The 23896-nt window shown below is 41.4% G+C and overlaps 1 protein-coding gene across 7 annotated transcripts in view; it reads left to right on the top strand.

Moving 5' to 3' along the window:
- SLC26A5 (solute carrier family 26 member 5) overlaps positions 1-23896 on the top strand; it is a 75562-nt gene that overhangs the window by 27449 nt on the left and 24217 nt on the right. For 4 of the 7 annotated variants that reach the window (XM_040644342.1, XM_040644344.1, XM_040644346.1 and 1 more), the window contains exons 3-7: positions 13489-13693; positions 15483-15622; positions 21781-21891; positions 23013-23179; positions 23716-23880. In XM_040644342.1, the coding sequence (XP_040500276.1) occupies positions 13542-13693; positions 15483-15622; positions 21781-21891; positions 23013-23179; positions 23716-23880 (735 nt within the window). In that variant the 5' untranslated portion in view covers positions 13489-13541. Of the gene's footprint in view, positions 1-13488; positions 13694-15482; positions 15623-21780; positions 21892-23012; positions 23180-23715; positions 23885-23896 lie in introns of all 7 variants that reach the window. The other 3 variants (XM_040644348.1, XM_040644345.1, XM_040644343.1) reach the window with 2 other exon arrangements.

Raw genomic sequence — 23896 nt, 5'->3', positions numbered from 1 at the left:
TCAGGTCATGATCCCAGTGGCCTAGGATGGAGCCCCACATTGCGCTGTCCTGCTCAGTGGGGAGCCTGCTTCTCTCTATGCCTCTCCCCCTGCTTGTGTGCTCTCTCTCTCTCTCTCTCTCTGTCAAATAACTAAAATCTTCACAAAAAAAATTTTTTTTTAAAGGATCCATCAAGGGAATGGGAAAAATCCATACAAATATACATTCATTATAAAATTTCAGAGTCAAGGATAGAGAGAGGCTCCTAAAATTACTTTCTAAAAGGGAATATGAAGTTACTTAAGATCGACATAAAGTTTCTCATCAATGAACTGTGTACTAAAATGTAATAAAGCAATGCCTTCAAAATTATGAGGGAAGGGGACTCCTGGTTGGTTAAGTTGGTTAAACATCCAACTCTTGATTTCAAAGATTCAGGCCCTTTCCTTCCATGTACCCTTTCTGAATCAATTACCTAAGGATGTGTTCCAGCAAAATGAGGGTAGAAAGTGAGAAGGAGGAAAATGTAGAATAAGAAAGTGTAGAATAAGAAAGAGTGTAACTCCCCAAGTCAATTAAAATAAATCCTAGGCTGACAGATGTGCACCAGACTTAGAAAGAAATTAATGCTAATTAGTTCAAGTAGTCAGTGAGCTCCAAGGCAAATGACTTTAATTCCATTCAATAGATAGAACCAGTAATGAAACAATTTTAATGTAGTTATAATAATGGGACTTCTGGCAACATAAAGGACTAAGCTGACTCATATGTACAAACACACAAAAACAAAAGATAAACTTTAAATAAAGTTAAAGTTAAATAAACTTAACTTTAAATAAAGACTACCAGAAGAATGCAGAAAAATGTTTTAAAAGAACTCAGTGGGGAGTCTGCTAACCCTCCCCCTACTCATGCTCCCTCCAGCTCTCTTTTGTGGGCGCGTTCTCTCTCAAATAAATAAATAAAATCTTTAAAAAAAAAATAGTAATACAACCTAGCAAAAATAATGAGAAGGAGATTTAAATATCATTTTTAATGGTAAGCATTCGCAAATAATGTCTAAATTCAGTGATTTAAAAAAAATAGTGGTATCGTTCTATTAGAATAGTAGTTCTCAAACTTTTAAAAATATATTTAAAAATTTTTTTAATTTAAATTCAATTTAGTCAACATATAGTGTATTTTTAGTTTCAGGGGTAGAATGTAGTGATGTTTCAGTTGCATGTAACACCCAGTGCTCATCACATCAAGTGCCCTCCTTAATGCCCATTGCCCCATTACCCCATCCCCCCCAACCTCCCCTCCAGCAACCCTCAGTTTGTTTCCTAGAGTTAAGAGTCTCTTATGGTTTGCCTCCCTCTCTGTTTTTATCTTGTTTTATTTTTCCTTTCCTTCCCCTATGTTTATCTGTTTTGTTTCTTAAATTCTAATGATGAGTGAGATCATAAGATATTTGTCTTTCTCTGACTGACTTATTTTGCTTACCCTCTAGTTCCATCTACATTGTTGCAAATGGCAAGATTTAATTCTTTTTGATGGCTGAGTAATATTCCATTGTAAATATATATACCACATCTTCTTTATCCATTCATCAGGCAATGGACAGCTGGGCTCTTTGCATAGTTTGGCTATTGTGGACATTGCTTCTATGAACATTGGGGTGCATGTGCCCTTTAGAATCACTATTTTTGTATCCTTTGGATAAATACCTAGTAGTGTAATTGCTGGGTCATAAGGTAGTTCTGTTTTTAACTTTTTGAGAAAGTAGTTCTCAATCTTAGAGATTTGGAAATGTGTCAAAGTGACTAAAGGGTACTGCTGGCATTTAGTGTCAGGGACAAAGATGCTAAATGCACAGGACAGTTCCACCCAAGTCCCAGCAAGAATACTAATAGCACTTTTTAAGAAATGCTGATGTAGAGTTCAAAATAAATCCACCAGAGGAACTAAAAACAAAAATGATTTTAAGAAAATAGTTGCTTCAGGGAATAAGGCTCCACTTGGGGAGAAGAGAGATGGAAAACTGTTGCTTTTCATGACTATCCCTCCTATAATACTTGCAGTTTTATTGTGTCTGTATTATTATGACCTAAAGTTCCCATTTTAGAAAAAGAAATAACTGGTAAACCACTAGATTCTTCTTCCATTCTAACTTAAAGTTCAGAACTTTGTTTTTTTAAACATTTTATTTATTTACTTGAGAGAGAGAGTATGAGTGGGGAGGAGGGGCAGAGGGAGAGGGAGAAGCAGACTCCCCACTGAGCAGGGCCCCCCCCCCAACGCAGAACTTTTTCATATTAAAATATCTGTCACTCAAACCTAAGCAGCAATTTGAATTGCCGAGCTTTTTACACTCAAGAAGATTCTGGAAGCATATCTTGTGAGTATTAATGATCTTTCAAGTAGGTGAAAAATAAATCTTAGCGTTTATCAACTTATGGAGTCACAGCAAATCAGTGTTAGAGGGGACTTCATTTTTAATGGAATTGAATCATTTTTCCATAGTAGGGTGGTGTTTTGATCAGTAGTTCTATACAGAACAAAGTAGAATGGGAATAGAGTCAAATAACTAGAGCATATGGACTCATTTGGAGCCTAGAACCAGCCCCTTGACAGTCCTGTAACACCTGGCTCTGTTCAACCTCTAGTTTCATTTTCTGTAACCACTCAAAACACAGTTGTAGTCTACGAGTGCTTTTGGTGTTCTATGAACATTTTGTATTAATTTTTACCTTTCACGTCTTTGTGCAGAATCACATGCCCTTACTTCTGCCTTCTACCCGTTATTCAAGAGCGGCTTCAAATGCTGTAGCCTCTCTGAAGCCTTTCAGTGTGTTTAAAAACCACCATGCTTCATAAGCAGCAAATCACGGCAAGTGAGAACACATGCCTATAATTAATATCATTTCAGTAACATTAGATAAGCATTCTGGCATGATCAGTCTGACACACTGTTAATGAGGCAGCATTGCATACATGCATGGTTTCTGAAATCAGCAGACCTGAATCCCATCCTGGCTGTTCTTATCCTATCAGAGCCTCAGATACATCATCTGAAAAACACGTGGGTGCTGTGAGTCTTTAATCCCACAGTCTCAGTGAATGTTAACTGCTGTAATTATGTTTAACTATTATTGTGTATAAAGCAGCAGCTCACATAAATATGTACCATTCATATTATTTTAAGTCAACTTGTAGTTTTTATATACTTACTTTGTAAGTTACCCAGTACTTAAAATGAGTATTGACACTGTTTAAAGGTGAACTTTTTTTTTTTGTTTTTATCGCATGTGAACGCACACAGACCAAAACCAAAATTACACTTGTAATAGCAAAAATTTGGGGTTGCCTGGCTGCCTCAGTCAGTAGAGCATGTGACTCTTGAGCTCAGGGTTGTGATTTCGAGCCCACGTTGGGCGTAGGGCCTACTTAAAGTAGCTGAAGTGTCTAATAATAGGGAAGGTGGTTAAATCATTGTATATGAATATTAGAAAATATTATGCAACCATTAAAAATTATGCTTCTGTAATTGTTCATTAACATGGCAAAATGCTTATGATATCATGTTAAGTAAAAAATTTTTATTTTTTATTTTTTTAAAGCTTTTTAAAAAATATTTTATTTATTTGTCAGAGAGAGAGAGAGAGATAGCACAAGCAGGGGAAGCTGCAGGCAGAGGGAGAAGCAGACTACCTGCTGAGCAGGGAGCCCGATGTGGGACTTGATCCCAGCACCCTGGGATCATGACCTGAGCCAAAGGCAGATGTTTAACCGACTGAGCCACCCAGGTGTCTGAGTAAAAAATTTTTAATACAGGGACGCCTCGGTGGCTCAGTCAGTTGGGCATTGACTCTTGATTTTGGCTCAGGTCATGATCTCAGGGTCGTGAGATAGAGCCCTGCGTCTGGTTCTATGTTCAGTGTGGAGTCTGCTTCAAATTCTCTCTCCCTCTCCCTCCACTTCCTCTCTCTCAAATAAATTAATAAAGTCTTTAAAAACAAAAATTTTAATGCAAAACTATTAAGACAATATCCAGCCATGTAAATATCCATTATATATGCACAAATGTACATATTCATAATATACATTGAATATGGATTATTTATGCATGAGAAAATGAAAAATTTCTAAGTTTCCACAGTGCTCGTATATTTTATAAGGAAAAAGATCATGATTTATATATCAAAGGCTCTTGATCTCATTTCCTAAATGATATTTCCTTGCCAATAATCTTTTGCTCCCATCCCCAGAACTTTCTGTGTTCTATGTGCTCTATCATTTCATATGCTACTACCCACCTGTAAGAAATCCTTAAAAGGAGGTAGGAGGCTGCAAAGACATTAGATGACAAGGGTCCTGAGGGCATGTATCATAGCTTACTGATCTCTAAGCCAACTTGGATGTGACAGCCAAACATGGAGGTAGAGAGTCAGTAGAATCATATTGAATGAATGAGTGGATAGAGACCCAAGGCATTGAGAAATGGAGCAGGTAAAAGGAAATAAGTGTGAGATTGATTAAAAAGGTAATTGTAAATATCTATGGAGTCCCTTATTTTACGTGCTTTATAATTCTCACATTAATCCCCAATGCAGCAGTGTTGGGACTGGCTAGACGAATGATGAGCATCTGTATAACGGCATGCTGTGCAGCTATTTAAAAAATAAAACAATGTGGGGGTGCCTGGGTGGTTCAGTCCATTGGGTATTGACTCTTGGTTTCAGCTCGGGTCATGCTCTCAGGGTCATGAGATTGAGCCCCACTTCCGGCTCCATGCTCAGCAAAGAGTCTGCTTGAGATTATCTCTCTCCCTGTCCCCCTCCCACGCTTGCACACAAACAAACACTTTCTCCCTCTGTCTCTCTCTCTCTCTGTCTCTCAAGTGGATAAATACTTTTTAAAAAATGAGGAATCCATTTTATAGTGATATGGAAAGATCACCAAGAGATATTAAGTGAGAAAAGCAAGGTGTGGAACAGTATTAAGTCATGCTGCTGTCATGAGAAGGAGACTATGTATTCATATCTGTCTGCGTAAAATATTTCTGGAAAGACACACAGGAAGCTGACACCACGGTTGCCTCCCAGCCATAGAACGAAAGTGAGACTGCACTTTAATTCTTTTTATACATGAATTTTTGAGCCATGTGAGTATATTAATGATTCAAAAAGATAATTAAATAAAAACAGAGGAAAAATCATTATCCCCATTTTCAAATAAGCAACTTGAGATTGAAGGAAATGAGGTCCCCTGCCCACAGCAGTAATTATAACAGTCACACTTATTGAGCACCTACTGTGTGCCACCCCCCCCCCACGGTAAGTGCTTTGGAAACATTTTCTAATTTATTACTCACAGATCTATATTGAAGTTTTATGTTTATTTCAGTGTTACTGCTGAAGAATCTGAAGGAAACCTAGAATGTATTTTCCAATCCCGGACACTTTTTGAAATAATAATTACTCTGGGACAGCAAGCATAAGCCAGGACTTAGGGTCCGCCTCCTTGGAGAAGTCAAATAATGTGCCAGATGTCCTATCATCATGGCAGAATCAGAACATGGTCTGTGGGACTCCACAGCCTGGACGCCTAACTGCCGTTTACAGATAAGCAGATGAAGGGACAGAAAACTGGTGTACCTTGCAAAACACACACAGCTGTTAAGTGCCAGTTCCAGCCTCCAAACATGGTCCTTCTGAACCCAAACCCTATAATGTATGATGTTGCATCTTTGGATAGAAATCTCATAATCCTTTAGCAGAGGAATTTAAGAGGAGGATGATAAATCTAAAAGAAGAGGGAAAGGATGAGCAGAGCACCAAGTTAAGGACTCTGGCCACTTTGGCCCCCACCATCAAACACACGTGGGGAGCAGTCAGTCACCAAATGTCTGGGAGCATGCCGCGTGTGGGGGTATGTGGCCAGTGTTTCGGGGACAGTGGTCTTGGCCTCATAGAGCTTACCATCCACATTCAGGAGCAGCCTGCAAAGATTTTAGGGCCTTTGGCTCTTTGTACATATTGGCCACTGCAGTTAATCAATGATTGTTAATAAGGAAGAGCAGATAATATATGCTAAGAGTCCCAGAAGAATAGAGAGAAGGAAGCAGCTTTTCCAAATCGCTTTCAGGAAAAGGTTGACAAAGTCATAAGTGAAAAATTGTTTTCTGGACTGCAAGTCATGAAGCCTTTTCTGTATGCCATGTCTGTTATAGAAAAGTGCATGCCCTGGGAAGTGTAGAAAATGTTCATAATAAATAACATTCATTTTTGTTAGTTGACGCCCATAGAGAAATTATGTGAAAGGTATAGTAAGTTTGGGCATGTGCTTGCATACTTGGAATGAAAAGGTCAACAACATAAGCATTAGGACAAATTAGATTATTATGTAATTAATTATATAATTGTAATTAGGGTTATGTAAGTCAATTACTTTGAAGAGATGGACGGATGCCCTGAAACTGGCTCTATTCTGATACCTCCAGTCCACAGTGAAGAATACTCACTTTCAAACTGAAAAGCATTGCTGAACTGGTGTGTGTGTGGGGGGGGGGTATCTTAACTTTCAGACAACTGAACCCATTCTAGCTAAATCCACAGAGATTTAATTGGTATTTGGGACAAGCTTGCCAAATACTGTTCTCAGAGTGTCGTCACTGGAAATATTACGTAAGGATGAGGAGGACACTAAGACTCAGAGAGGCAAGTTGTTTTCCTGTATTCATTCAACAAGCATTTTTGAGCCCTAAGTAGCCATCACTGAACAGAAGTCAACAGCATTGGGTTTCCCAACAGGCTCTTCCTCAGTCTCCCACTATGAGCTTTAAATGATTCAGATTCCAGAATTACTAACTCAGCATTTCTAAAGGACCTGGAAATCTGTTGTTTCAAGCTCCCTAGGTGATTCGGACAGTCTTCCAAGTTGCTGCTGTCTAGTTGGCCCTGTCGTAATGGTATTGAATGGCTCAGATGCTTGAGGTGCAGAGCTAGGGCTGGACCCTGATCCTGACCTCCATGTTGGAGCATCTCCCACAAAACCATCGTGAATCTCCATTATGGGCAAGCAACTAATTCTTGCTTTTAGTTTGAAGTTAAAAAGGGTGCTGCTGTTTTGTTATAGTTTTTATTTCTAAATATCTGTGCCTTTTAAATTTGATGGCACTTTGAATAGGAAACAAGGTTTGTGTTTTAAGAATATTTTTGGAGAAGTCACTTACCCCCACGTGAGTGTCGATGGGTTTTCCCACCTACAAAGGGAAGGAGTTAGATTGGATCATCTTCAAGATGACTTTCAGACCTAGAAATCTATGATGAAAACTGTTTTTAAATCCCTTCTTTCAGAGCTGTGGAAAACAGGATTTGAACCTCCAGGTCATTTTGCTTTTCTGTCGCTAGTATTTTTGTTGGAGGACCTGTCAGATTTGTCTATTTTTTTTTTTTAAGATTTTATTTATTTATTTGACAGAAAGAGACAGCCAGCGAGAGAGGGAACACAAGCAGGGCGAGTGGGAGAGGAAGAAGCAGGCTCATAGCTGAAGAGCCTGATGTGGGGCTCGATCCCATAACACCGGGATCACACCCTGAGCCGAAGGCAGGCGCTTAACCGCTGTGCCACCCAGGCGCCCCAGATTTGTCTCTTTAGACCATCTTAGAAGTAGCTTTTCTCATGTGAGAGTTTGTGTGGTTTTACAAGTTGGTGATTTATGTTTTAATCAGCACACTGGAAGCTCATTATCTGTCAGATAAGAGTCTGGTCATTTGATCTCGCGTTGGTCCCTTGGTTTCTTTGCCGCTCTTCTGATAAGGGGGTTATTGATAGCCTTCATGGCTTTAATTATTTAATCATTGCTGAGCATTAAAAGTTCCCCAAAAGGACAGCCTTTCTTTATAATACCCTCTTCTCCTGTCCCGTCCTTACCCTTCCCAGCACTCCTTTCTTTTCCCAGGCAAGAAAAACTGCCAAAAATATCTCAAGGAAACAAAAGACTATAGCCAGGGTCCTAACACCTCAAAAATATTTGAGAATCCTCTCTTTGTCTTTTCCTAACCTACAGAGAGTTACAGTGGCCATAAGATACCCAGTAAAATTTGAGATAAAGCATAAAATTTTAATGTAACTATGCTCTATGCAATATTTGGAACATATCCTAAAAAAGTATTTGGTGTTTGTCTGCATTGAAATTTAATGGACATCCTATATTTTATTTGGCAACCCTACAGAGAGTATATACCCTAATGATTTCCTAAATCCATCTAATGTTTTGAGATCTTTCTTTGAGACTTGCTCCTAATTTAAACCCAGAAAGAAGTGTTTGTAACAACTGAGGCTGTATAAAGTTTAACAGGCGTTGCACTGCTCACCTACACACAACTCCCTCTTGTTTTGAGAATGTAAGAATAGAAACAAGACTTTCCTTGAAAAACCTAAGCTAGATATTTTTCTGTTTTGTAATTTTTTATTAAATATTTCAAAGACACACATAAGTAAGGACAGTGTTTACACCCTCTCCAGTGTTTTCTTTTCTGTTTGGATGTGGGTGTCTCTATCGCCATTCCCTAAGGCAGTGGTTATGAACTTGAGCTGTGCACTATCATCACCTGGAGAGCCTCTTACATTCTCAGCCCCTGCCTGCGTCCCAGACCAATTAGATCAGAATCCCTGGCCGTGGAGTCACACATCAGTAGCTGCCCAGGTGATTGCAGTGAGCAGCCAGGGCTGAGAACCAATTCCCTAAATGAAAATGGCAAATTCAAAGAAGTATTTTTACTGCTACATCATGTCCTTCTATTACAAATTCGTCTTCAAAATTATTTCAAATTATTTGTGGTTTTCTTGTGTCTTTTTCATGTGTATTTCTCTGTCTCTCTTAGGTTTTAAGCCAGTGGTTCTCCTTAAAATCATCTTAGGATACTTTTTTAAGAAAATGCCTGGGCTCCCCTCCTGGAGGTTGTGCTCTAATTAGTCTGGTGTGGAGGCCAGAATTTCTTGTTTTTAAGCACCTGAGGAGATTCTGAGTTTAGGCAGAGTTGAAAGCCAGTATCTTTTAACATGCCAAATACCTATCTAGCTGATCATCTGAATCTCCTGGGGAACTTTTTTTAAATTACTTATTATTATTATTATTATTATTATTATTATTATTATTTTAGTGGAAGAAAAATTTATGTATTTATTAGTTTCTACTTACAAGTAAGATCACAGACATCAAGTAGACACAGTGCTGCCTGGCGATACCTTGTCAATCTCTGGTCTAACTTTTCTTTCCTTAGACCTCCAACAGTCTCTCTTCCCTTCTCACTTTCTTTTTTTTTTTTTTTTAAGATTTATTTATGTATTTGAGAGAGAGAGAGAGCAGCGGGAGGGGCAGAGGGAGAGGGAGAGAGAATCTCAAGCAGACTCCCCGCCAGGCGCTCCTGCGATCATGACCTGAGCTGAAATCAAGAGTCCGACACTTAACCGACTGAACCACCCAGGCGCCCCTCCTTCTCCCTTTCAATACAATTCACAAAAGAGAAACAACTCGTCTTTCTAGCACCAGATCTACCAGCCTAAGTGCATTTGTATGCACGTACTCTGCCTTCCCACTGTGGGCAGGGAGGAGCTGTCCCTGTCCTCCCCAAGGTCAGGTCCTGCTGGTACACGAGAGCCAGTGTCTCCCAGGTAACTTTTAAAACACACATGTAATTGCCCTGCTTAATAAAGTAGAAGGAATTTTTAAGTTCTAGAAGGAGAAATGAGGTGTTGGCAAATGACCTTCAGAGTAATGGGTATCAATGAGGAATCCTGTTGAGGATAGCCAAAGGACTTTTGAGAATAAGGATAAGAATGTCTATACTCAGCCATCAGAAAGGATGAATACCCACCATTTGTATTGACATGGAGGGAAGTGGAGGGGATTATGGTAAGTGAAATAAGTCAAGCAGAGAAAGACAATTATCATATGGTTTCACTTATATGTGGAACATAAGGAATAGCATGGAGGACATTAGGAGAAGGAAGGGAAAAATGAAGGGGGTAGAAATCAGAGGGGGAGATGAACCATGAAAGACTATGGACTCCAGGAAACAAACTGAGGGTTTCAGAGGGGAGGAGGTGGGGGGATGGGTTAGCCCAGTGATGGGTATTAAGGAGGGCACGTATTCCAGTGAGCACTGGGTGTTATATGCAAACAATGAATCATGGAATACTGTATCAAAAACTAATGAAGTACTGTATGGTGACTAACATACCATAATAAAATTTTTAAAAATAAAAAAAAAAGAATGCCTAATATTTTGGAAATATTTTATTTCCAGGGCACCTGGGTGGCTCAGTCAGTTAAGCATCTGACTTCAGCTCAGGTCATGATCTCAGGGTCCTGGGATCGAGCCCCGAGTTGGGCTCCATGCTCAGCAGGGAGGCTCCTTCTCCCTCTCCTTCTTTTTAAAAAAGATATTTTATTTCCTCTGCTGAGTTTCAATGTAAACACCTATTCTGTTGCTCTGAAATCTTTAGAGAAGGCTGTCACACATGGGTACAACAGCGCAAGCCCACACCCACACAGAGTGATGTCCATTGTCCAGGCCCTACCCCTGGAAATCCTATTTCAGGAGGTTCAAAGTGAGGCCCTGACATTAGTACTTTAAACCTTCCCCAGACCATTGTGTCAGGTTTGGTCCCACTGATTGTAGATGATACAACATCACGATCCATCCCATTGACATCTGGGCAAACTGATGTTGGGCAACAGTAAAATCAATGGTAAAACTGGGTTTTTGCAACAGGGGAAAAAAGAAAGTCTGACTCTTATTAGAACTCCCTCAGATCGGGGCGCCTGGGTGGCTCAGTCGTTAAGCGTCTGCCTTCGGCTCAGGGCGTGATCCCGGCGTTCTGGGATCGAGCCCCACATCAGGCTCCTCCGCTATGAGCCTGCTTCTTCCTCTCCCACTCCCCCTGCTTGTGTTCCCTCTCTCGCTGGCCGTCTCTCTCTCTGTCAAATAAATAAATAAAATCTTAAAAAAAAAAAAAAAAAAAAAAAAAGAACTCCCTCAGATCTACTTTGCCTTTTTCTCTTTGAGTGACTCTATGAAAGAAGATATAACCTTTCTGAAATAGGACAGAAGAGGACCAAGGAGGTATACAGAAAAATTTAAAAAAAGAGACCAATAATTATAATCAGTGGGAGGAAAAATGGGAAATTACACAAGTAGTAAGTATAGACCCAGTCTGTGGGGGATTAGTGGTAAGGGAAAACTTCAGAGAAGCAGAAGACAAAACCAGGCTTTTGAAAGATACAATGATCAGGGTGTAGGGAGAATGGAAGGAGAGTGAGGGGGGAAATAGCATTTCTCATCAGAGTGAACGGAACTGTAGGCATGGGCACCACGGCTGAAAGCAGCACAAGTGGTACGTTGCCTGAATTACAGATGGTTCTACAACACTGTCATGTGATGTTCTGGAGGAGTTCAGTGGGGAGGCAGAGTGGTTGCCTTGCCCTTTGTCAGACTTTACTCACATACATCAGCCCAGTCATTCTGGGGTATTATGATGAGTTCCTAGAGTGGTCTTAAAAAGTTAGCCGAGACATGGCCAACCGTCCTTGCTAGCTTAAACAAAAGACATATGATCTCTATTTGTCAGATTCTGCTGCAAGATCCTCTTTCTCCAGACTAACCTGCTCATATCCTCCTTGTTGGTACTTGCCTGCGTTTGCTGTTAGGCTTCCTTTTTATTCTAGACTCTGGAATTGTTAACCTCCTCGGACATAGGCACTTATTTTTGCGTGATGTTTTGTGGTTGACCACCCGAGCCTGAGTTCAGTGTGAATGTAATTTCAGTTTGGTGAAAAACTAACTTCTCATCCCGCAGGAATGGTATTGAGCAACGTCAGTAATCCCCCGCACTCCTGTGGTCACACATAGATACCCAACTGTTAGCTCATGCTAACTCCCATCTCCTCTGCTGTTAACTTCCTACAGGTGGGAACACTGGATTTAGTTGTTGTGCACTTAATTTTTATTATAAGGTATATAGTTCAAATATCCAGACAATTACAAAGAATCATGTAACAAACACCCATTCACTTACTGCAAGGCTTCATCAAATCTAAATGTTTTCCTCTATTTGCACTAATTGTTTTTACAAACTAAAACATTGTAGATACAGTAAGTTAAAGCATTATCTCCTCTGAGTCTGATTCCCCTTCTCTCTGAAGGAAACACCACCCTGATCCTAGTGTTTCTCGTTATCATTCCTGGTTTTATACATTTACTACATATATGTGTCCATAAACGTATAGTATTGCTTTATACATTTTTAAACTTTGTTTAAATTATTGTATCCTTGAAGTATCTGAGCCTTGCATTTTTATTGAAAGTTAAGTTTTTGAGATTTATTGATGATAACACAAGTAGATTTAGTTCACTTTTTTTTTAAGTTTCTTTTTTCTTTCTTTTTTTTTTTTTAGATTTTATTTATTTATTTGACAGAGAGAGAGACAGCCAGCGAGAGAGGGAACACAAGCAGGGGGAGTGGGAGAGGAAGAAGCAGGCTCCCAGCAGAGGAGCCTGATGTGGGGCTCGATCCCATAACACCAGGATCACTCCCTGAGCTGAAGGCAGACGCTTAACGACTGAGCCACCCAGGCGCCCCAGATTTAGTTCACTTTTTAAAACTACTTATAACATACAATATATCACTCTACCAAAATTTACTTTTTGTTGTATACAGATAGACATTTAAGGGGTTTTTTTTCCCGATTTTGCCATAGTGAACATCCTTGTACACATTTTCATGTGCACAAATATATTGGGTTTTTATTCCTTAATCATTTCTTTTACTCATGTTAACATTCACTATGTGTAGCATATATATATATATATGTATATATATAATATATGTATATTATATATATATAAATCTACCATCCTGATTGTCTCAAACATGACAACATCATCACCTTTAAAACCGTATTATAATACTGCACTGATATTTTCGACTTACGCCCTTTCACTAGTCACCAGGAATTTCCCTCATGGAGGTGTATAAACCTCAGTTCTGAACCGTGGAATAATTTAAGGAGTAATCAAATGTGAGTACAGAATTGGAGAGGAGGATAATATACCTTCAAGAACCTTGGGGTCAATCTAAGGACTGATCTTGCGCCTTTTCCTGGTTCCTTGACATGTAAATGATCCGTGTCGGCCTGAGTCACTCTTCTCCTCATATGCACTGAAAGCCAGCTGACTGCAGAATTTAGCCACTGAATTTAATATGAGTTTCTGTTAAAAGCATACACATTACCACTTATTGCCCTGGGAGGAAATAAGTCACATATGGGTTTTTTCTTTTATTGATTCTAACTTCATTTGATTTATCAATGGTCGCTAGATACTGAGGTAGGTGCTCTGGGATGTCCGAAGATGAAGAAGTCCTCCAGCGAGCTCACAGTCCTGCAGGGAAGAGATGCTTAGGAACAGTCATCTGTCAGATTTTGGCATCTGAAATAGGCTCTTCATTTTCTCTTTTAGTGACTCTCAGGAAATGCTTGTCTCCTGCTGTTGACGCATAATCTCAGAGGACTATGGATCATGCAGAAGAAAATGAAATCCTCGCAGCAAGCCAGAGGTACTATGTGGAAAGGCCTATCTTCAGTCACCCGGTCCTCCAGGAAAGACTGCACAAGAAGGACAAGATTTCGGATTCCATCGGGGATAAGCTGAAACAGGCATTCACGTATGTTGTGTTTTAACCCGTTTCCTTTATCCCGTCATTCAGTGATGACAGAAGCAAGGTCAAATGTATCAAGAAAATCTGGCGCGGTGGGGAAAAAAAACAAATGGTGAGCACTTAGGGTTTGCAGAACTGTCCACACAGTTCACTCAGGGATAGGTATTTGATTGAACCCCAGCTTCATCATATATTTCACCCTATTTATTAAATTCTGATTATACTCGCACCCCTTTAACAGTTTAAGCACCCTTTTTTCTCATACTCCACCACCTTTGAAATATCCACCTCTTCCTTCATCTCTCAGGAATGTTCCAACCACTCCGTCTTTTTTTCCACCCCGGCTTCTACCCCATTTGGCAATATCCTGAATTTAAGACCCAATGCAGGCTGTCAAGGACGCTCAGTGTCCTAGGACTCCTCACTTTGGAGACACTAACACAGCCATGTTGCAGGCCTGGGAATGGTAATACGTGTGTGCCTGACGTGTGTGTCTCTTGAGAGCTCCCGAGATTAGGTTTGATTGCTGCCTTCTGCACCCTTGGGACCACACGTCCGTGCTCTGTGTTCACGTAGCTTCACAGGGACCCTCCGCTCTAGGAATGATCATCAGAAGAGTTTTAAAATGTATTCACTGTAGTCAGACTGAGTTTTAATCCTGGTCCCAACCACCTACCAGCTATGTGCTTGCATTTCCTGCTCTGTAAAATGGGGATAATAATAATACTTACATCAAAGAGTTCCTGGGGGTTAAAATCTGTTAATACATGCGAAGTGCAAGGCACACGGCAATCACTACACAAATGTAGCTAGTACTGATATCTTAATTTCCTAAACAAGGAGCCTGGCATCTAATCCCGTTTGTTTCCCTCAAATTCATAGCTCTTGCTATAGTTGCCCCAAATCTGCTTCTAGTATCTTCCTTCACCTGGCGATCAGATACTTCTGGCTCCTAAAGACATGGTACAAAGTCCCATGTGTGCTGCAAGAATGCATTGTCTTTTGAATGGAATAAATTGCTTCCTTGTCACCCAGAGGCCTTGGGGCTGTCCTAGTGGTGATGGAACCCATCTGTCTGTGCTCTTATTCAGTGATGTCTCTGATGATTGGCATAGACTGTCAAAAGGACGGGCCAGGGCCCAGAATAGTCTATGTATCAAAATTAATTGAACTCTATAGGGATTAAATACAAGGCCTGGGTTTTATTAGCACGTTGTTTCACCTGATCAAGACAACCAGACACAGAATCCACTACTGCAGGCCAGTGACAAGTGGTGTTTTGAGTTCACTGATCAAAGACCCTGAAGTGTTGAATACATACCCATAAAGCTCATAGTACTTATATAAATTTCCTTCATTTTATAAGGACAGGGGAAACTAAATGGGCCTGCCCGTCAGTGGTTCCACATTCAAAAATTTACTCAATCAGTAAATAATTCCCCTGCTTTGTTTTTACACCAACCTAGAAAGTACATTAGAATTTCATCTACTAAAATAATAGCTTCTGGGGTATCGCAATTATTTTCAAGCTAAATTTTTCTTATTTTTCATGGTAAGTCGTAGGGCATTATTATGGAGCCAATTCAGATGTTTCCATTTAAAAAAAAGGGGGGGGGTTTTACAAGCAGCTCTTCTTGTTTCTGTTCTCTGCAAAGTGGAAAGGTCATTCTTAGCACAGAGTGTGAATTTTTCCTTATTGCTCCAGGATATGGGGAAGGGAAAATGCCTTGGTGTGGCTTCTGTAGATGTGTTCCTCATTTTATTTCTGGGTTTGTTTTGTTTTTTGTCCTCCCAGATGTACTCCCAAGAAGATACGAAATATCATTTATATGTTCCTGCCCATAACGAAGTGGTTACCGGCATACAAGTTCAAAGAGTATGTGTTGGGTGACTTGGTCTCAGGCATAAGCACAGGGGTGCTCCAGCTTCCTCAAGGTTAGTAGGTATATTTATTTCTTTGTGTTGTTTCCCTTGCCACCATCGCTTCAAGCAATTGTTGACCTTTTTTTCTGTTTACTTTCATCATGATTGCAAATTCATAGTTTTTATCATATCATTCTGCTCAACTTTAGCAGTCTAAAGGAATTCTTCAGAAACATTTACCCTTAAAAAGCCCAGAAACAGTAGTAGTAGACTATGATGATACTAGTTTGAAGATCAGTATATTTCTAGGAACTGCCTGGGCCTGGCCTTACTTCTTCTTCTTTTTTTTTTTTTAATTTTTTTATTATATTATGTTAGTCACCATACAGTACATCCTTAGTTTTTGATGTAGTGTTCCATGATTCATCGTTCACGTATAACACCCAGTGCTCCATGCAATATGTGCCCTCCTTAATACCCATCACTGGCCTATCCCAGTCCCTCACCCCCCTCCCCTCTGTAGCCCTCAGTTTGTTTCCCAGAGTCCACAGTCTCTTGTAGTTCATTCCCCCTTCTGTTTACCACCCCCTTCATTCTTCCCTTTCTTCTACCGATCTCCCTGCTATTTCTTATGTTCCATAAATGAGTGAAACCATATGATAATTGTCTTTCTCTGCTTGACTTATTTCACTTAGCGTAATCTCTTCCAGTCTCGTCCATGTTGCTGCAAATGTTGGGTAATCGTTCTTTCTGATGGCTGAGTAATATTCCATTGTATATATAGACCACATCTTCTTAATCCGGTCATCTGTTGAAGGGCATCTCGGCTCCTTCCACAATTTAGCTATTGTTGGCCTTACTTCTTGCTAAGTTAATCAGTCACTCAGTGAATGTGTTGTTGGAGTTGTCATTATTAAGGATCTTGACTTTTAAGTCCATATTCTAATTACAAGGGACCAGGATTGCTGAGTTCCTCTACATTTCTGTGATTTTATCTGTGATATAAGAATTTAAGAAAATGCTCATTAATTTATTCATCTATTTATACATTCTTATCAAGCATCTCTCCAGCCCTCCTTGTCCTTATGGAACTAACTATCCAAACAGGCAGAAAGCACATATAAATTTTAACTACAAATGATGTTAAACACAGTGAAGGAAAATACAGGGTACCAGAAGGTAGTAATAGGGGAACCTAACTTAACTAGGTAAGTCATAGAAACTTCTTTAAGAGAGATTTGAGTTGCGCCCTGAAGGATGAATAGGGGGCAGGTAAGGAATGAGAGGAAGTGCATTTGAGGCAGAAGGAATAGCATGTGTGAAGACACTTAGCAGGGAAAGAATTGAGTATTTGAAGACTTGGTTTGAAGAATTCATAGAAAAGCAGCTTGCTAGGGGTGTAGGGAGTGAGGGGCCGGCGGCCAGCGAGGTGGGCGGTAGCAGGTCTGCACAGCTTTGTTGGCCACTCTTTGGATTCCACTCTGAGGGCACTGAAACCTATCATTGTGCTTTCACTTGGGGTTTCTTTCTTTCTAAGAGGTTTCTAGGACTGCTGTTGAGGGGGGGGATTGATTTGCTTGGTGGGAGGGGTACCAGAATGAAAGTGGGGAGACCAATTAGAGGTGACAATGACTCAGTGTCGGCAAAAGGTGATAATGGCTTGAACAACCTCTAGGTCAGTTTGCCAAGAATCTGTTTCCTTCTCCAGTTTCCCAAAAATTAATTACCAAATGATCAATTTGTCAAAAAAAAAAAAATCACTTCCCCTAATGATCAATTCGCTGCATTTTTAATTTTCCAAGTGACTAATATACCAAATCTTTTAAACAAAAGCCTTACACCAGGTTTAGGATAGTTTTTCACATCCATTTTGGCACCAACACCCCAAGGGCAGAGAAGGGGACAGGTTCAAAGGCAGAGGTGGGGGCAGGGAGGGGAGCACACAGCGACTCAGCATCTGAAATGGGAAATAAGTGAAACAAACAGTCAAGTGGGACAGATAAAGCTACAGGAAGTGATTGCAGTGAACCCGTATAAGATAATACTTCAGAAAAGACCTCAGGGTTGTGCCAAATTAGGTTAAAATGCCATTCCACAGATTTATTTTTGACCTGTTAGCATTCTTCCATCTTGAACTAGGGTGGTGGTGATAAAAATTAAAAGAGTTGGGGTGCCTGGGTGGCACAGCGGTTAAGCGTCTGCCTTCGGCTCAGGGCGTGATCCCGATGTTATGGGATCGAGCCCCACATCAGGCTCCTCTGCTATGAGCCTGCTTCTTCCTCTCCCACTCCCCCTGCTTGTGTTCCCTCTCTCGCTGGCTGTCTCTATCTCTGTCGAATAAATAAATAAAATCTTTTTAAAAAAAAATTAAAAGAGTTATAAAGATACATGCTATATTTTATGGTGAAATCAGCCAGATTGGCTGTTGGATTAATTGAGGGGAGAATGGGGAAGCAAGGCATGTCAAGAATTACTTTAAGGTTTCTGGGCCAATGATTTGGATGTGGGGACATTGAGGAAGAAGGAGGTCAAGAATGACTCTCAGATTTCTGGTTCTAACCTCTGAGGGTTGGAGGTGCCAAATGCAGACGTAATAAAGACTGCAGGAGGAATGGATTTGAGAGGTAAGTTTGAATATGTTAAATTTGAAATGCTTGTGAGATAGACAAATAGATATTGCATATTTATATTTAAAATATAACGGGCTAAAAAAAGAGCTGTGAGCTAGAGATGTCAATTTGGGGATCCTTGACATACAGGGGACATTTAAGCCACGACAAGGCCACCCAAGAAAAGAATGCGAGTGAAAGAGAAGAGAGCCAGGATCAAGCTTTGTCCAATATTAAAGACCAAATAAAGAAGGAGGAACCAGCAGAAGAGACTGAAAAAGAAGCATCTGGAAAGGGGAAAGGAGAACCAGAAGCCTGTGGTATTACAGAAAAGAAGAAGAATGATCCAGTAGGTTGAACACTAAGAGATGTAAGTCATCCTACAATCAAATTTGTATGGAAAAGGTATTTTTCTGCCCATTACTAGTCAACGAAGATAGATAAATAGGAAAAACAAAATGTAGCAAAGATAGAGATCCAAGAGATAGTAAGTTAATTTCTTGAGGTTGGTGAATTATTAGTAAAAAGACTTTGTTAAGCATTCAATTAATGGATTCATGAATTTAATTGAATACATGATTCTGTCTCTAAATTTAAAATCCCTCTAAAATGATGGTAAAGGAGAGGGAAATGGTGTAAAGTAGCAAGGACAAAGAAAATGGGGGAGCAGATGCCGTGGAGCAGGGGAAAAAAAAAAAAGGCAAGTGATAGATGAGTGACAACTGAATTATCAGAGTGGAAAAAACCAGCTGGTTTTTGGGTGTCTGCCTTGCAGAACGTTGGGAAATGGGCAGCTCCAAGGATTGTCAAAGGTGAGAGTCAGGCAGAGGGCTAGAAGCAAGAGGATTGTTTGAAAGTCTATATAATAAACAGCAAGCACATGCCCACCCAGGTCCCCACCGATCCCATGCAGTGGATGGCAGGTGAAAACACTGGAAGATGTCAGGAGGAATGAGGTTACACGCTGACCTGTGCACTAACAAAGGCTCTTCCTTGCCCTGAGCAGCTCCAAAGAGCCTGCGAGGACTTGCAGCCCAAGGCAAACGACCCATCTCCAGAGAAAACAAAGCTATAGTGACAACTGGGGGTTCCCCAAACAAGATGCTGGCTGGTCCCCCAATTGCCATACAGTAAAGCTCACCAGTAAATAAAGGGGGCGAATGCACACGAAGCTTCAAGGGAGAAAACAAACCAAATAGAAAGAAGGAACTCACTGGGCACATAAATAATGGAGAAGGCAAAATAAGACCTATCTGCTCTGTAGTATTCTCAGCAGGTTATAAAAACATACTGAATCCATTAGATAAGAACAGGATGTGATTTTAAAGATTTTATTTATTTTGAGAGAGACCGTGAGCAGGGGAAGGGACAGACGCAGAAGAGAATCTCAAGCAGACACCACACTGAGCACAGAGCCGCACACGTGGCTCCATCTCACGACCCTGAGATCACGACCTGAGCTGAAATCAAGAGTCGGTCGCTTAACCGGCTAAGCCACCCAGGCGCCCCAGGATGTAATTTTAAAAGGAGCCTTCAGAGAACAAGAAAGAGATCATGGAAATTAGAATTATGATAGCTGGGATAAAACACTCTGTCAAAGGGTTGGAAGATAGAGGAAATCTGGAAGTAGAAGAGAAAGATGAATATGTGCGCAGTAAGAGAGACGAGACAAGAACACCAGGGGATCAGTCCTGGCGTTTCGTCACACATGTACTGGCAGTTCCAGAAAGAAGAGGTGAAACAGAAGGGAAGATACCATCAAAGAATATTTTCAGATTTGAAATACATGAGTCTTCAGACTGCGAGAAACCACCAGGTACCCAGCAGAAGAAATAAAAAATAAAATGAGGCACACCATAATAAAATATCAGAATACCAGGTATAGGGGCGCCTGGGTGGCATAGTCGTTGAGCGTCTGCCTTCGGCTCAGGGCGTGATCCTGGCGTTATGGGATCGAGCCCCACATCAGGCTCCTCCACTATGAGCCTGCTTCTTCCTCTCCCACTCCCCCTGCTTGTGTTCCCTCTCTCACTGGCTGTCTCTATCTCTGTCAAATAAATAAATAAAATCTTTAAAAAAAAAAAAAAAAGAATACCAGGGATAGAGAGAAGATCTCAAAACTTCTTAGAAAGGAAAAAAAAAAGTCACATAATTATGATATGAAAGCTGAAAAACTAGGAAGTCAGTAGTTAACATGTGAAACTGATAAACTGAGAATCATGCCAACACGTTATTTAGAGCAAGGTTTCCCAGCCCCAAACGGTGCCAGGAGCAGCCCCCACCCTCCGTCAAGATGATAAAAAAATGTCTGCTGACATTGCCAGGATGTCCCCTGGGGGGCGGGGGAGGGGAGCAAAATCCTCTCAGTTGAGAACTGTCGATTTAGAGAAACAAGATAAATGGTAGAAAAACAGCTAAACAAGTTGGAAGTGAGCACCCCTGGGGAGCAGAACCTGGAGGTAAGGCAGAAGAGAGCCTGCTTTTCTTCAGAGCCTTTTGGTACTGTTAGGCTTTTTAAACCATAGGCATGTGTTCCTTTGAAATAAAAATTAAAAAATAGAAATTTGTTTTTTTTTAAAAAGACAACATTGAGATAACCATATTATTATATATGAAATAGGGATGCTTCCCCACCTCTTCTTCGGCTAAAATTTTTTTCTTCACAACATAACAATGCATTAAGTGAATTTTCTAGTTGTCCCAGATATTTGGTTGAGCCCCCTGAGCTGAGAACAAGGGGTGTTTATAGTCTCCACATTCTCAAGAGGATGCCAGACCATCTCTGCAAAACTATGAGTAAATGACACCAAACCATCTCTTTAGTGCATCACTTCAACAGGATATATTCGGGGACCAGGGATATGATAATAAATCTGGAGTGAGAATTTTCTAGAGAGGTGAAAGCGCTATACATTTCCCCTCCTCTAAAGTCAAGGTAGGTGTGACTGCAGGAGAACGACTCAGAGCGCTAGACATGTGTCCTCTGGAGTTTGGGGGTTTGCTGCCTAATTCTTGCAAGAAAAAGAATCTACGGGTAAAAGGGTATAAACTGCCCATGTAGGCAGAATGGAAAGCCCTCCAGTGGGCGTGGCCTGCACTTCCGAAGTTTCTTGGGGTAAAGGTGCTTTCCCATTGGATAAGTGGGTGCTCTGGAAGGTAACAAGGCTTGGCTCATTTGAAAGGTGCCTGCCCAAGAAGACTGCCTACGGAGGAGTATATGCCCGCAGAGAGAACCTGGAAGAGGTATAAGAACTGGAAACTGCGAGTTCCTTATTGAAAAGGAATCCGCAACGAACCCACAGAAACACCCCTTAGAGAAACAGCCAACATTTGGCCATCAACACGGATTATAGCTACACCAGTCAACTAAGACTTTCTGCCCTTCTTTAGGTTGGGAAAGAATAAAGCAGAAAAAAACCCACCCCTTGGCAAAGAGGAGATGACGGGGAAACCGGTCTCAGCCTGGGTGTAGGATTGGGGTGCCAGGGTGGGCAGGTTAAGACCCATCTGCTTAAAATACCGTGCCTTTCACCGCTTCCTCCTAAAGCGCCGAGAGAGAAGTACACGGGACCCTCTGCCTTCTAATGATCTCTCCATATCTGTCTGGTTTCAATCCCACAGGGTTAGCCTTTGCGATGCTAGCTGCTGTGCCTCCGGTGTTTGGCCTGTACTCTTCATTTTACCCTGTTATCATGTATTGTTTTTTGGGAACCTCCAGACACATATCCATCGGTAAAAGCTTAGAGTTGCTATGTTAGTGCCGTTCCGTGTGGGTTTCCAGCTTTGCAGTGTGCCAGAGAAATTGCGTGTTTGTTCTCACAACATCCACTTCATAGAAACTTTGGTTACTGCATACGCACTAGGTGCTTTGTAAAAAGAGACTCTCCGCAGATTTCCAGAATGAATAGTTTTCTTATAATCTTGACATAACGGGGAGAAAAAGACCATTTTCTCCTGTAAGAAGAGCAGTTGTTGAAATCTGGGGAGTAAGTACTTTAGTTCATGATACAGTTTGCTTGGATCTGGTTTTTCGTTTTCTTTTATTCGTGTTACTGCATGTTCCTAAGTACTATGCATGTATTGCGTTTTCATCCTATTTGAGGCCTTGAATTATGCATGATTTTTCCCAGTGTATTTAGGATAAGATTTATATGGACTTCATAACAGTGTTGGTGCTGCACGAGGCTGCTAGCAGTGCGCGTGTGCACGCACACACACGCACACACACTGTTTCCAGTGTCTGGTGCTGGGTAAAAAATACCCCCCCAACTGTAGCAGCTTAAAATATTTACTTGATTATCTTGCAGATTTGCTGTGGGTCAGGATTTGGGAAGCGCTCTTCTCAGGGTCTGTCAGGCAGTTGTGAGTCAGAGGGGGAGCTGGAGCAGCTACTCTCTCCCTCCCTCCCTCCCTCTCCATCCTTCTCTCCACTGGGTCCTAATGGAGGTTGCTCGCCCTCGGGCCCAGCACAAGCAAGTGCAGATATGGAAGCCATCCGCTTCTGTTACCTGGCTTCAGAAGCCGCACAGTATCACTTTTGCTGCATTCTTTTGGCGACTAGCATGTCACAAGCCCACCCAGATTGAAGGAGAGAGGAATTAGACTACTTCTTAATGGGCAGGTGTCCCGGTTCTGGAAGAGTCCATGGGGCGGAAGATATCCTTGTGGTCATTTGTAGAGAATGCGATGTGTACATACACAGCTTACACATAACCCAGGGGCGGAAGGCCGAGGGAGAGCAGTGCAGTTTTATGTCAGTGATGCTTTATTGACCCTCACCCGTGTCTCCCTCGGCAACAACCCCGGGAGATACACCAAAAATGATTGCCTCAGTTAATGCTTCATTCTGTCAGGTCCATTTGCTGTGATCAGCCTGATGATTGGCGGTGTGGCCGTTCGATTAGTACCAGACGATATAGTCATTCCAGGAGGAGTAAATGCAACCAATGGTACGGAAGCAAGAGATGCCTTGAGGGTGAAAGTCGCCATGTCTGTGACCTTACTCTCGGGAATCATCCAGGTACTATTCACAGGTGGAGAAATGGCTCTCATTTGTTCATTGAATAAATATCTGTCGAGCCTTCGTGGCTGGTGTACGTGGTTGCCAGGGTCCAGCCAGCAAAGGTCTGGAGCTCCGGGTTCAAAGCGCTCAGGAGCACCAGCCCCACGGCACACCCGGCTTAAGCTGGTATTTACGAGGAGCTAGCAAGCTTCCGTTGAGATTCCAAAGGCAAAAAAAAGCAGGATCGATCAGGAAGAGGCCTCTCTTAACTGCTTGGAAGGAGCAGGAGGTGGCAATTGACTGAACCCGCCCCAGTCCTGAGGAACAGGGAAAGTACGAGTGTGCCCAGAGCCCCGTGGGGCTCCAGGCCGCTCCACACCTTCCCATTTTCTGTACAACCAGCGTTTCTCCTGTGAGCTACTTAACTGCTGCAGGGGCAAGACTGTCCTGTTAGAAAGTGGTCCAGAAAGAACTTTTGTGTGTTTTCTGGTTGGTTTTCGCTTCCTGATCTATCACGTGACTTCTTTGTTTCTTTGTCATTAAAAAAAAAATAGTTTTGCCTAGGTGTCTGTAGGTTTGGATTTGTGGCCATATATCTCACCGAGCCCCTGGTCCGGGGGTTCACCACCGCGGCCGCTGTGCACGTCTTCACCTCCATGTTGAAATACCTGTTTGGAGTGAAAACCAAGCGGTACAGTGGGATCTTTTCGGTGGTGTACGTAAGTAAGCTACTTC

The sequence above is a fragment of the Ursus maritimus genome, unplaced genomic scaffold (assembly GCF_017311325.1).
Source record: "Ursus maritimus isolate PB19 unplaced genomic scaffold, ASM1731132v1 scaffold_3, whole genome shotgun sequence".
Lineage (NCBI taxonomy): Eukaryota > Metazoa > Chordata > Mammalia > Carnivora > Ursidae > Ursus > Ursus maritimus.
Note: the sequence above shows the minus strand (reverse complement) of the source record. Positions and strands in the feature narration are given on the sequence as shown.